This window comes from Peromyscus californicus, unplaced genomic scaffold (assembly GCF_007827085.1).
Source record: "Peromyscus californicus insignis strain IS unplaced genomic scaffold, ASM782708v3 Scaffold_8__1_contigs__length_139910024, whole genome shotgun sequence".
NCBI classification, from domain to species: Eukaryota; Metazoa; Chordata; class Mammalia; order Rodentia; family Cricetidae; genus Peromyscus; species Peromyscus californicus.
In genome coordinates this window covers 30,831,412-30,846,442 of record NW_026294606.1, presented here as the reverse complement: position 1 = coordinate 30,846,442, position 15,031 = coordinate 30,831,412, and the positions used below count along the sequence as shown (strand labels likewise).

The 15,031-nt window shown below is 43.0% G+C and overlaps 1 protein-coding gene across 1 annotated transcript; it reads right to left on the bottom strand.

Moving 5' to 3' along the window:
* Positions 1 to 657: 657 nt before the first annotated feature.
* LOC128103766 (serpin B6-like) lies at positions 658 to 14,611 on the bottom strand. The gene is made up of 6 exons (XM_052728399.1): positions 13,988 to 14,611; positions 12,015 to 12,167; positions 10,266 to 10,383; positions 8,182 to 8,324; positions 1,477 to 1,632; positions 658 to 1,184 (listed from the first exon to the last, which is right to left on the bottom strand). The coding sequence occupies exons 1-6, from the start codon at positions 14,228 to 14,230 to the stop codon at positions 774 to 776; spliced, it is 1,224 nt and encodes a 407-aa protein (XP_052584359.1). The 5' UTR covers positions 14,231 to 14,611; the 3' UTR covers positions 658 to 773.
* Between the last annotated feature and the right edge of the window lie 420 nt (positions 14,612 to 15,031).

The following is a 15,031-nucleotide window of genomic DNA, read 5'->3' as shown; positions in this document are numbered from 1 at the left end:
GTGTGTGCCACCACTGCCTGGCTCTGTTTCTCTCCTAGACTGAGTTAATCTTATGTTGCCCAGCGTGGACTTGAACTCAGAAAGATCCACATGGATCTCTGCTTCCTGAGTGCTAGGATTAAAGGTGTGTGCCACCACTGCCTAGCCTCCATGTTTAACCTAGTGGCTTTTTATGTTCTCAGATCTTTAGCAAATTTATTAGGGTACACAATATATCACCACATCTGCCCTCTGGAATCAAGCAGGCAGTGTACATCTGCCTGCACTGATTTGTGACACACCCCATGTGCAGAAAAACATGGAGAAAGAAGGAGCTTTTTCACTGAGCTGAGTCCCAGAACACTGTGTCTCTGTTTTCCCCGGTTTGGAACCTGAGTTGCCTACAGAGACTGTCTGAGGCTATCCTTATTGCCCCTTCCGCAAAAGACCTGTCCTGCATGTATTCTCTCACTAAAGTGAGATGAGATTTCAATCCAGCTGAGTGGAGAAGAAATAAAGACACCACACTCTTGAGTAAGGATATCCAGCTGACTGAAGGAAGCCACTAGGCCTCCCAACAGGGATGAATTCTGTAAGCAGCTACACCACAAACCCAAGAAGTGCAAATTCAGATCCTAGAAAAAGCCCTCCAATGAGATAGGCACACAGTTCTGAAGGTGAGGTGCCATAAAGCCTTTATTTCAAAACTGTCATTGTATTTGTTGATGACATCACTTGGGTCACAGGCAAACCATGGAGAGTGCATACAAAGCAGACACAGGAGCATCCTTTTCTCAGGGAGAAGAGAACCGGCCACAGAACAGAATGCCATTGGTCTTAACATGCTGAATGAAGAAAAGGAAGGGGTGGTCGGCACAGAAGCGGGGTGGGGGAGTGAACGATGGGGATGACCCCAAAAGGATAATGGCAGCTGTAGCAGCAGCAGCCTCTGTGCCCTCCTCAGTGACCTCCACAAAGGACTTGTGTACAACCATAGACAGAAACAAGCCTTGCTTGGAAGATATTCCAGAAAAGTCTGCCCTGTTGTCAAAGGCATCAGTCATGCCCAGCTTGCACAGGAATTCCTTCATGTCATAATTCTCTTCCAGTTTAAACTGTGGGAGGAAAACCTCCACCTTTTTTTCATCCATCTTGTCCAGCTTTGTCCACTCTATGAATTTCTCATAAGTTATTTCCTTCTCCACCTAGAAAAGAGTTGAAGACTTCAGGACAGTGTTGTCACAGGACACTTGAGATGATGGGGAGGTTCTACACTGCATGGAGAAGTGCAGCTGTAAGTTAATATAGTACCTGATAGGGATAAGTACAGCTTGGTGGTGAGTGTTTGTCAAGCAGGCTCCAGACCCTGAGTTCCACCCTAGTCTCACAAATGAGTGGAAGACAAAAACATGATCATGGGAGCCTAGGAGAGCTGCCCCAGCAGAAACCCAAATGACACTGTCTCTCACAGCTCCATCAAGGCCCCATGCTCCTTACCGTTCTCAGTTCAACGTGCTCATCTGGAAGCATGATGATCATGTTCAGCTCATTGCCAGCATAGGGAAGCAACAGAATCTTGGTGGATATCTCTTCAATATAAGTCATGTTAACGGTAGACTTCTTAAACATCATTTGCACAGGTTTCTCCTCATTCTGTGAAGGACAGATAAATATTAAGTTGAAACAACTCAAATTGGGCAAATTCAACAGAGGAAGACAGTCACTGTCCCTGAGAGCATTTCCTTCGTTAGACTTCTAGAACATTCTCTCAGCCTCTCAACTTCTGGACCAATTTAGACTTTATATGTCCCTAAAGGCCAATTTTTCAAGACTTGGTCCTCAGAGTGGAGCTTTGGAAGGGGAAGGAATCTTTAAGAGGTGGAGCCTAGAGGAAGGTGTTCAGATCATGGAGATGTTCTCTAGAAAGGGATTATCAACTTGCTATGTTGATTATCTCCATATCAGTTGTCGTGTCAGAAAACTGACTGACCCAACCTCCAAACACCTGGGATGTCCTGGGCCAAAAATGCCTTTATCAAGGGGGAACTCATTTAGTCTCATGACTTTGAACATAATTTCCAAATCCTGGGCTTCTCCCTGAACTCTGGAACAACACATTTTATGGTCAATTTGACTCCTTCAGTTTGATACAAACAAAGCCCCAATTGCAGACACACCTCTGAATTTATATTCCTTTGCAAGTTTGCTCTACACACAATTTTGCCTGTCCTAGTTGCCAGTGATACTCTCCTTCCCATTGCCAAAACCATCCCATCCCCTTTCTCTTGCTACAATCATTGTGTGTCCTTGACTCCTGTCTGTCTCTCACATTCTCCCTTAGCTCAATAATAAATAATACGGGCTCCTCCTTTGAAATATAACCATAACCTGAGTTTTTTTTAACCTCCACTGCCATCAGCATACCCCTAGAATACTGTAATGACTGCCTTGTCCCTGACCTCAGCACAGCAGTCATAAGTCCCAGCACAATGCAAGTCAGGCCACATCACTCTAGCTGGACACCCTGGTGTGGTGTGGCTCTAGCAGGAGCAAAACCCTAACCTATCTGGAATCACATCAAGAGCCCATCCTGCTTCCTCTCCTATTCACCTCTTATCATGCTCTCACCCTGCTCCACTTTAGTGATGGGCTTACTTCTGGATTTGGGGTTAACTACCTTAATGTCTCTTCTAATCCATGAACTCCTCCTGAGAACCTGGATCATACCCCTAAGGTCCTGGTGTCTGCTCGCATACCGTCTTCCCAGTGAAGGTTTCCTCTGTAGTGCTCTTCTTCAACCACACCCCAACACAGCATCCTGCCACCTCCTTTGTATGTTTAGAGCCCTTCCACCAACTCCTGTGTTCTTACCTATGCTTACATCAAAGTTTCTTCTCCAGGAAAACTTAGCCTCATGGGGACAGGTACACACAGCCGGTTAAGGCCTGGTGCACAGTAGGCTGTCAAGCAACATCTGCTGATTACATGAGTAGCAAACTAATGAGCAGCCACACTGAGTGCTGGGCAAGATGAACACCTTACCAGAAAAAAATTGTAGTTGTTGCCAACACAGTGTCAGGGAATAGGATGTGCCAGGAAACACATCCTAGTCAACAGTCTTTCTCAGTTTCTGATCCCTTGCTGTGGGATATCATTCTGTATGCTGTGAATATGTGTTTCTCTAGTTGGTTGGAAAATGAAACACTGATTGGCCAGTAGCCAGGCAGGAAGTGTAGGCGGGGTGAGCAGACGAGAAGAATTCTGGGAAGACGAAGACTTATTCAGGACTTGCCAGCCAGACAGAGGAAGCAAGATGTCGAGGCAGACCTGTGAAAAGGTACCAAGCCACGTGGCTAAACATGGATAAGAATTATGGATTAGTTTAAGTGTAAGAGCTAGTCAGTAATAAGCCTGAGCCATGGCCATACAGTTCATAATATAAGCCTCTGTGTTTATTGGGATCTGAGCAGCTGAGGACTGGGTGAGACACGGGAAAATTTTCAGCTACATTTGGCGTACCAACACGGGGCTCTCGAATTTCCATAAGGCTTAAAAGAGTTTAAAAAGAGCTTCTAAACACACAATAACGGAGCCAAAAAAAAAATAGCTTTCTACTTCATGTCTCATGTGGGCCGAGATATAGAGATGCCAAGGTACAGAGATGCCATGGTGTGTAGATTTCAGCTACAGTATGGTGGTGGGTTCACGGCATGCAGGCTTGAACTACAGCATGGTGGATTCCTGCCAAGTTATACAGAGGTTTCACCAAGTCATACAGTGCACTGCGTGGTGGATTTAGCTTTTGCTAGAACAGCCAAAAAAAAAAAAAAAAAAAAAAAAGAAAGAGGAAAGAAAGAAAAAGTTTTGGACTACACATTGCTGGAGGGAAGCATAGACCCACTGCCTCCCAGAGTCAGGAGAGAGCATGACATCCAGGGCTGGCTGTAAACATACCACTGCCATATTGGGAAGCTGAGGTGGGTGGAGTCAGCAGCCAAGGCTGCCACTTTTTGTACTAGCTACACAGTTTAACAATTTAAAATCTCCCCTGGTCAGAGAAAGATTATAGATTCACAATAATCCGATTCAGATGAAATAAAACTCTAAACTGTTTACAATGTGTGTAAAAATGTACATAGGCTTGAAAGAGATAAAAATGAATATAGACAGTTATATTAAAGAAATAGAAAGTTTTAAAAAATAAAGTCTTTAAAGAGACAGTAAAAATAATATAAAAAATAAGCCACTTAAAGATGGAAATTACACAGAGAATCTGAATTATATTGTCTTTGGGATTTTTAACTACAAAAGAAATTTGATTGTAAAAGCTGCTGAGTTAAATCGATATATATATACATACATATATATATTTTATTTTAAAGGTATCTTGATTTCAAAATTTGGATCTAAGGATATGTTGCTTTGGAAAGGAGGCTCTGCTTTTGTTTCTACAGGAAGCAAGCGGCTATGGATTTGTTCCAGGTTAGAATGGATAAATTTGATCAAGCCAGACCTTCTGAACCTTAAAAGATGGTACCTATCAACAAAGGTTATAGCCAGTCTTCCCAGGACTTGACCATTATTCTCAGGATCCCCATAAGAATATAGCACCCTTTATCAGCTGGAAATAGATGAGAAAACTATACCCACATTCCCAAAAAAATGGATTATGGATGTTTGTCTTTGTTTAGGTTGTTGGTTACAAACTGTTATTGGTCATAGTCAATATCTTTCTAAAAGAAGAAAGGGGGATATGATATGGAAATACAGGATATAGATATGATAGGATAAAAGGGTGGATGGTTGAACCTACTTTTAAAGAGCAACTTGTTTAAAATGTTTTATACTGGTATAGATTTTAGTTTATTGATACAAATTTAAAGTTAATTTTGTTATACTGTATGTATATTTCTACTCCTGTTTAAGGTATTATATCTCTGTAACTCATTTAAATTGTAATGGATAATTGAGAAATATAGATTAATAATTAGTCTCCATGATAAACTTATAGTCATGTTCTTTAAGTTTTCTAGGTACACATACATATATTTCAATTAGGAGGTAATCTTTAAACACTTCAAAGACCTACAGAATATGGCATTTAAAATGTTTTAAGAACATTGACTTTCTGGACAATGAGACACATCTGCTCCTGGCAGCACCCATTTGCTTCAAAAAAGATGAGCATCAAAGACACTCTATATGGAGTTTATCTTCTTCTTGGCAAAAATAGCCATTTGGGCAAGAAACTGTTCTTGCCTGGACTGCTTGACAAAATGTTGTATTGACTGGACATGCAGGACCCATAAGAAGGTGACCACTGAACATTGCAAAGCAAAATAGTCCTTCAGGTTCCTGCTTTGCAGAAGAATTGCCAGACATTCTACAGGACACAGAGAAAAATGATGGAGAGACTAAGCCTATGGGCTGAAGATGGATGCACCAATGCTACAGAGGAGCTTTGGATGACTGTCCAGGCAGGCAGCTGTCTCTGTTGTTTCCAGAGTTTTGGAAGTTGCTTACAATGCTCTTTCTGTTTACTTAGGTAATATATCCTTCTGAGGTCTTTGATATAATTGAAGACTAGACATTTATAATTATGGTTTTCCTTGGTTATGATAAGAGATAAGGTAGATATGAAATTTTAGACTCACAAATATAGGATAGATGATAGAATATTTTCTTTGAATTTGCCAAATACAAATAGACTACATATTATAATTGTAATTCTTGCTTGATAACTGTTTTGTTATTTGTAATTTTACTATGTTAAAGTTAAAAATCTTCCTTTTTGATTAGACAGAAAAGGGGAAGCATTGTGGGATGTTGTTCTGTATGATGTGAATATGTATTGTTCTAATTGGTTGATAAATAAAACACTGATTGGACAGTATCCTGGCAGGAAGTATAGGTGGGGTGAGCAGACAAGGAGAATTCTGGGAAGAGGAAGGCTGAATCAGGAGTCACCAGCCAGAAAGATGAAGCAAGATATCAAAGCAGAATTGCAAAAAGATACCAAGCCATGTGGCTACACAAATACAAGAATTATGGGTTAGTTTAACTGTAAGAGCTAGTCAGTAATAAGATTTAGTCATGGCCAAATAGTTCATAATTATTATAAGCCTCTGTGTGTTTATTGGGGACTGAGCGGCTGTGGACTGGGCAGGACACAGAAAAACTTCCAACTACAGTCCCTCTATAGTTTAAATCTAGAAGCTACTGTAGAATCTATGGAATTTCTTGTGATAGACACAACCGAAGACCCTTTGCAGTCCCCCTTCTCTGGTACACAACACCATTCTAAGCGATTGAAACACATTTCTGTAGTTCTGTTCTGTGATCAGTGTATCATGGCTCCTTGAACTAGCCATGAGCCAGGTAGCTTGCTATCCTTCTCCTCATTCATGTCCTTGACCCCAGACCGGCATACTTTACCCATAATCAACCATGATTTATGCACTTTTGCTTGGTTCTGTGGGTCACACACTTTCTGTCACAACTAGTCATTAGTAAATGAATAAGGGTAAATGTGTAACATAAAACTCTGTCTAGGAAAACTGGTCTGGGATGAATTTGGAATACAGGGTGCTAACCTCTGCTTTAGACAGTTTCTCCCCACATACCTCCAAGATCCAAAGCCTCTAATCATGCAATATGAAAAGACCCAATCTTAGCAAATTAATGATTCACTATTTGTGTCTGTAAGCTGCATTCCATTCATATGGAATAAAATAAAATGAAAGCCCAGATCATTTCAAATTCTGTGTCTTTGGAGGCACTGTAACATGTACTCCTCAGATTCCAGTAACACTCACAGCCAGCAGGCAGAACCCAGTCTTTCTCTACTGATAAGACAAGAAAATAAGACAGATGACTTCACAGCCCTGCACTTAGCAGAAGCAACACTAAACAGTTCCATTTATACAATATCCAGGAGAGAGCTCAGAGGGAGAGGCTATTAGCTCCCCATCTCTGTCCTTCCCCTGGACTGTAAAGTCAGAGTCTAAGCCATCATGTAACCATGAGGGAATAAGCCCATGTTAAGGATGGCAGAGCAGGAAAGGAAAGCCAGTTCCCAAGAGCTCCACCCCAGTGCATGGCAGCCACAGGCTCCATACATCTCCTGCCTACTAGTAGGTGATGAACTTATATAAGTTCAACTACAGAGATCTGGGGTCTCTGTTTCTCGCAGTTGAAGGAAGTCCTAACATACATCTTGTCAATAATTAATATCAAAGACAAAAATAGTTTTGTCAGAAGAAAAAATGTCATTCAAGAACAAAGCTTGAAATAAAAGGCATTTCTGAAGAAACTGAAGATTCAAATCCAATTTGCCTGGGAGATCTAAGGGCTAGTTTACTGTCCAGAATATGATACAATTAATCTGGTCTTTTGGCCTAGGAGTATGTGTGGAAGAAAAACCAAACCAAACTAAACAAAAACCACATATGAATGAAGTGAATTGATGACAGAAAGATGATAGGCCATCAATAAGTATTATCCTGCATACACATCCTTTGTGTGCTTGTCTATAAGCAAAAATCTGTGCTTAGCCCATCAAACCAAGACAAATTTCACACGCTGCTTAGACCAGTCATTAGCCAGGAACCCAGTAGACAGCTGTCTGCCCTCTGCTCTTTTTCCAGCAGAGTGAGAAAGGTTCTTTTCCCACTGTATTGTTTTGTGGCAACCAGCTGGAGTTGTGGTCCTCTTGAAGGAAGGAGAAGATATAAGACAATGCTTCTAGGAAAACGCACTGAAAAGAAAGGAATGTGCACCACTGAGGGGAATCACGAGAATGGGCTGCATTCAAGGCCACAAAGAGCCTCAGACACCACAGCTGGAGTTTAGACTTCTATATCTCCAAAGTTATATGGCAGACTGTTTGAGGTACACTGCAGAGCTCTGCCATCATGTCTGACCTCAACAGCTGCCAGTGACACCATGACCAGTGAGAGAAGCAGGGCCAGGCCTGAACCCATGCAGACTGCAGCCACTGTTGGCAACATGCAAAAGGAAAGGGAAGAGAAAGGCCTCTAAGCTGAGAGAGCAGTCCTGGCTGCTGAGCTGCCCAGAGACATGAGAGGCACCGGCTATGTGAAGCAGTTGTAGACTAGTAGAAGCAGCCTCCTTGTGTTTCAGAAGCCAGTGTGAACAGGGGACCTTAACCAGGAGTCTCCTCTGCTACAGCACTGTGTTTACCTTGGTGATTTTGAAAGGCATCTCCCTGGTGTCCTCTTTGTTAAACTGCTTCTCCCAGTTTCCTTTGAAGTAGATGGCATTCACAAGGACCAGCATGGTGCTTGGTTTTACCATGTAATCATCCAGCATCTCTTTAATTTTATCTGAAAGGAATAATTAATAAGCCAGTTAACTAAAAGAATTGGCTGAAGTAAGACACAGGAAAATATTTTGGGAAGAAAAACTTAACTCTTTGAATGAACATAGTAGATGCTAACAGGTCAACAGGTACAGCATGAAAGTGATGATTGATGATTGATGTCTACAGCTTAAATAGTTCAATAGGCTGTTATAAGACAGAATGGTTATAAGTTCCTATTTTAAAAACATTTGAAGAAGGGCCTAGAGAGATGGCTCAGCAGTAACGAATTTGGTTGTCAGTATCTACAATGGATAGTTCACAAACACCTGTAACTCCAGCTCCAGGTAATCCAACACCCTCTTCTGGCCTCAACAGGCACATACACACACATGTGGCATACATTCACACAGACATACACTCACATAGAAAAAAAATTATATATATATATATATATATATATATATATATATATATATGAAACAACAAATATATTTATCCTGATCTTAACATTACAGAGTACATGTGTATTAAAAATCATGCTGAGGTACCACAAGTACACATAATCCTATGTATCCATTTAAAAATTAAATTTAAATAAGTAGAAGAGCAGTTATAAAATGTGCCTTACAAGTATAAAGCACAGGCTACAGCCACAGCTTAAAATGGGGGTGGGGCCAAGCCCTTGAAATGATGCAGGAAAACTGTAAACACCAGACAATACCAGACAGGGAGGAGCTGCAGCAGAAGCCTTCTACCCTTTGCTTGTGAAAGTAACAACAACAACAATAATAATAACCTGAAAGGGGAGGGGAAGAAGGGAAGGAGGCAGAGAAGCAAGGCCAGGAGGCTGGGTGGCTCTGGAAGAGATGTATTAAAGGTACATTGCCAAGAGCCGGAAAGGGCTAGGCAAGGTGTCAGACCCTGACAATATTTAAGAAGCAGATTTGTAAAATTTGTAAATACTTGGAGGAAAGCTTCTTAAACTCTGGGTTATAAGCTTATTGACACTGAATGTGGGGTCAGTGGCAAAACTTGAACAGTTAAAGCTTTCTGAACACGTAACAGCCGAAACTTCAGCCAAACTCAAATGCATGATGAACCCAAGGCGCTTCTGGCAGTGGCTCACCTCTTGCTTCACACTGCTTCACTGTTTATAGCTGATGCCTTAGTGAAGGGACTAAGGAGACAAACTACTGAATGCACATTAGGGCAAGAGAAGTGGCTTGGCAGGGGAAGGTGCTTGCCATCAACTCTGAAGACCTGAGCAGAATCCCCAGAAACCTACAGGGTGGAAGGAGAGAAGCACTCCTGTAGGCTGTCCTCTAACCTACACACACACACACACACACACACACACACACACACACACACACACACACACTCTAGATGATAGATAGATAGATAGATAGATAGATAGATAGATAGATAGATAGAATGTTTACTGTACACTAAATTGATCAATATGGCCTCAGTGGCAGAGCAGGTCCTGCTCAGTGTATTCAGGCTCTGGATTCAAACCCCATCTCTGAAAACAAACAAACACAACAGTGCTGTGGGATGTTCTGTATGGCAAATGTGTTGCTGATTAGTCAATAAATAAAACACTGATTGGCCATTGGCTAGGCAGGAAGTATAGGCGGGACAAGGAGGAGAATAAAGCTGGGAAGTGGAAGGCTGAGTCAGAGAGACACTGCCAGCCACCATGATGATAAGCAGCATGTGAAGATGCCGGTAAGCCACGAGCCAGTGGCAAGGTATAGATTTATAGAAATGGATTAATTTAAGCTGTAAGAACAGTTAGCAAGAAGCCTGCCACGGCCATACAGTTTGTAACCAATATAAGTCTCTGTGTTTACTTGGTTGGGTCTGAGTGACTGTGGGACTGGCGGGTGTCAGAGATTTGTCCTGACTGTGGGCCAGGCAGGAAAACTTTAGCTACACAACAGATCAACTCTGTGTTCACCTTCTGTCTTTTTGGCCACCCAGGTGTTGATGTGCTGTCGGGACTGCTCTGTATCTCCCTGAAAGTCCAGCTCTTCCATCTCTGCTCCATAGAACTTGCGGCAGGAATCTTTAAAAGACTGAGACAGAGCAACATAACTACACAGCCATGGAAGTGATTAGCACCAACAGCCTCCTTCCTCGATGCACAAAAGCAGAAAATCAAAATGAATGGTAATTTACAAATAAATATAAGGAAATAACTTAAAACCCAACTGTGGTAGTTAGAATGAGAATAGCCCCCATAGGCTCATATATTTGAACACTAATTGCTCAGTGGGTGAAAATCTTTGGGAAAAATGAGAAGGTGTGGCCTTGTTGGAGGAGGTGTGTCACTGGGATCGGGCTTTGAGGTTTAAAAAGACTAGCTCCAGTTCCAGGACAGCCAGGGCTACACAGACAAACCCTGTCTCAAAACACATAAACAAATAGACAAGAAGACTAGCTCCATTCCCAGGGTGCTCTCTCTGCTTCCTACTCGCAGTTTTGAGAGCTGGGCTCTCAGCTGCTCCAGCACCATGTCTGCCTGGCTGCTGCCATGCTCCCTGCCATGATGACGATGGACTCTAACTTCCTGAAACCATAAGCCCGATTTCTTTTACAAATTGCCTTGGCCATGGTGTTTTGTCACCGCAATAGAAAGTAACCAATACACCAACTTCTCATTTCCAGCTCTCTTTAATCTTAGTTTATGAACAAAGTGGGATGGTGGACTGAGTGTCAGTTAAAAAAAAATGTCATAAACAGCTGAAACCTTGAAGTAGTAGCTGAGGCTCGGGAGACAATGAGGAAGACCCCCAGATGCAGTACTATACTGCTGTCACTCTAGTAGCCCACCACATGGGCAGAGTGAGGCTTAACCCCACAAGGGCTATGACACCTCTGCACTGCACAGGATGGACCTTCTACCACAGTTTTCCATGCTAACAGAAATACAAATGTGCACCATTCAAAATGGTGTCACCTACAGCCCCAGAACACCAGGGAATGGCCATGGAAGCTAAGAAACTGAGTATTTCATTTTCATTTATTTTACTTCATGATGTGGAATTTGAAAAGCTATGTGTCCATGGTCACCATCTCAGGCAGCTCAGTTTCTGGGAGTGAGCAGTTCACAAAAACACAGTCCATGCTGGAGTGGGGTTCGGTGGTGCAGCACAGAAGTGGAGGACCAGCCTGGCATGCATAAGGCCTTAAAGGAACTGATCACCAGCACCACAAGACAAACCAAAGTTCCATTCATTTGCTGATATATTCTGTAAAATGACAATGACTTTAATGACCACCCACATTCTGCCTTGTTACAACAGAAAACTCAATATGGTGTAAATGGGCTGAAACTCCCACTATACTGAGTGTATATGGAATATATATATTTATTACATAATATATAAACAATATAATACATATATTATATACTGTATATTTATATAATGTATGTTATATATTATATTTATATACTTTAAAAATATATTATACATTTATATATCAATATGTTATCAAACAGCTCAGGGCTGCATATTTAACTCCTTTTTGAAAGAACTATCTCTTATTTTTTATTTGTATGTTTACGTGTGTGTGGCAAATAAATGTACATTTCATTTGGATATGTGCACATATGTTGCAGGAGTGTATGTCAGTGTGTGTAAGTCTGTGTGATAGCTAGAAGATAACTCCAGCCTACCATCTCTGAGTACCACACAACACTTACTGCAAGGACAGCAAAAGTCTTTTCCCCGAAGAGTCTGTTGGCTGTTTTGAGCAAGTACTGTGTTCCAGGCTTGTTCACTTCGCTGAGAAGTGACTGGAAGCCCTGGTGGACATCTCCACCTCCACTGCTGCTGCATTTATCCAAAGAAAGCGCCTGAAATCAAAACAGATTCAAACACAACTTCAGCAAGCCCAGCTATACGAAATGAGGCAACACTAAACTCATCCTCAAAATCTTATAGATCCTTGCTGCCACTCAAAGAGCCACCTAGTTAAAGATGAAAATACCTTGACTGCTCCCTCTCTAGGATCCTGCCCTGTTTTCTGTCAGCCCTGAGCAGAAATGGCCCTTCACAAGCCCAGCTCTTCACGTTCACTAATTGTGCTCTGGCCTCATGCATGGCTACCAAGCAGACCTGCCATGACTCCAGTACAGCCAGTTCTGACCTCAGACCATGCTGTCTCTTCCCTGCTCTTGGGTCTGGACTGGCTCTAGCACTCTCTGCCCAACAGAATGGAGGAGAGTGACCCTGTTCCAGCCTGGGCTTTAAAAGGCCTGGTAGGTGCCACATTTGTTCCCAGACATCATGGTGGAAGGAATCTAAGCCATCCTTCAGGAGGCCACATGGAAAATTCTGGAGTAAATGCTACCACATAAAGCTGCTTGAAAGAGATGTAAGACCCCAGCCAACAGTGAACACCTAGATGCCAGACCTCAGATACAATTCCATAGGCCTTCCAAGCCTCTGAAAAAGGTACACAAAAGACTTCAGTTGCTCCCATAGGAAACAGATGAACTGCCTATCAGTAGTTGTTACAGCTTAGAATTAAAAGAGAGAGACAGAGGGGGGGGAGAGGGAGAGAGACAGAGAGTTTAAACTGAAGGCAAGACTTTAGGTTCTAACTCTCTCCAATAAGGAGGCAGGCTAAGGAAGAAACAAACACATTTGTCTTGTAAAAACAGAAGGGTGCTTCGAGGAACTAACCCAGAACGCAAAGTTGTGGCTCAAGGTGGTCATGGATTAGGAAAGACTCTCTTCAAACACAAGTGTGGGGGTGAATCAAGATACCCCCAACCTTGGCATTCAGGAAACTGGGCATACACACTTTGCTGTGGTTCAGAATTGCTAGTTCAGAGACTGCAATGTGTTTTTTCCCATGTGCTGAATGTGTACCCCAAATTGGCATATTGACATCTGGCATCCAGTTCCTCAGAATGTGACCATATTTGGAGCTAAGCCTTTATAGGCACAAAGAAGTTAAAAGGAAGTCATTAGAGTGAGCTAAATCCCATCTGACTTGTGTCCCTATAAGAAAAGAAGACCATGACCTAGACAGCCAGAGAGGACAAAGATGCCATGTACAATCCACAGAAAACCAGATTTCCAACTCCTTGATTTTTAGAATTCAGCCTCTGGAACTATGAGAAAATACTCTGTTACTTAAGCCACCCCATCTGTAGCAAAAATTTGTTACACGGTCCCTAGCTGATGGTCCCTCATGGAGTGTGCACTGTCCTTATCCCTCACTGTCTCTCCACCTTATTCTGGGGCAGCCTGTCTCTGTAGTTCATATACTTCTGCAGAGAAAAAGCATTGTACCCAACAAGAACCCCAGTGGTCCTATCCCTCTCTACCAGCCAAGGCTGACCCCATTTGGGAATGAACTTCAAGATCTTCATTGGAGACCTTATCTGTAGGAGAGTTGAGATCCGTTGGGTCCAGACAGCAGACAGTGGAGGTCATGGGAGCCTTGATGCCATGCCTTTGGTATTTTTGTCCCAAGTTAACCCTCACATACAGTCCCCACCAGTGGATCAGGATGCTATAGCTAGGGTTCCAGCACAGGTAGCACATTCCCCCATCAACTCTCCCGTCACACCCCTATGTCATCTGCAAGGGCAATGTGGAGTGTGGAGGAACAGCTCAACTGACAGTCCATGGTATTAATCTGGTGGGAAATGGTGCTGGTTACCTGAATCATCTGGCTTGCAGTGTCTCCCTTTGCCCCCATGAAGACCATGGCCAGGGCTGAGGAGATGCTCATGGGTGAGAAAAACACATTTTTTGAGCTGTCTTCTCCCAGTATTTTCAAAAGGTTTAAGGCAAAGGTGCCATTTGCTTCCTGCAGAGGATCCATGATTGCAAGCCTGGAACGAGGGATTGAATCAGTATCACATGAATACAGCTGATGTGTAGGCCGGGTTTTCACTCTCATTCACACAGTGATGCTGCGCCTCAGTGAACACAGGGAAAACACAGCCTGGAAATGAAAGGTCACATGCAGAAAGTGATACAGCCCTGCTGGGGTAACTCAGGCCAGCGCCTTGTCTTCCTCATGTGCAGAAATCAGTACACGGGGAACCAGAAGGAAATGGCTCAGAGGACAAGAGGCAGGTAAGGACCCACCAGCCAGGAAGTCCACGAATGCAGCAGTGCAGGCTGGAAGCAGGCAACTGCAGAAGCAGGGCCTGTCAGCTCTGACATTACCCCCATGCAGCTGTCAAATTCCCTTCCCCAGTTAGACAGTACAACAGTTCTAAGATTTCCCATCAGCCCCCCTGAGCAGTGGCTGAGAACTCACAGAGCATGGGAAGAGGATGCAAGAGACCACAGGGAAGAGAAGTGTGCCCAGATGCAGTGATCTGAACAGAATACATGGCACAACTTTACACTACTGCTGTGGACAACTAGACTGGACTGTGAGATTCTTTGGGCCCTGAGAGGGTGGCACACTCCTTTAATGCCAGCACTCAGGAGGCAACTCTGAGCTCCAGGCCAGGCTGGCCTCAAACTATCATCCCTCTGCCTCAGCCTCCTGAGTACTGGGATTACAAGTGTACAGCACCACACCTGGCTTCCCTCCCAGTTTTTTCTATTTGCTGTTGATTTCTGTCTGCTGATTCTACAGGTGCAATCCATGAAAACAGACATGCAGATAAAGGTGCTAAGTGAACTTGGTTTTTGGAGCTAAGTGTGAACCATATGCTCCCTCTCTGTGTGATGACACAAGTCATAG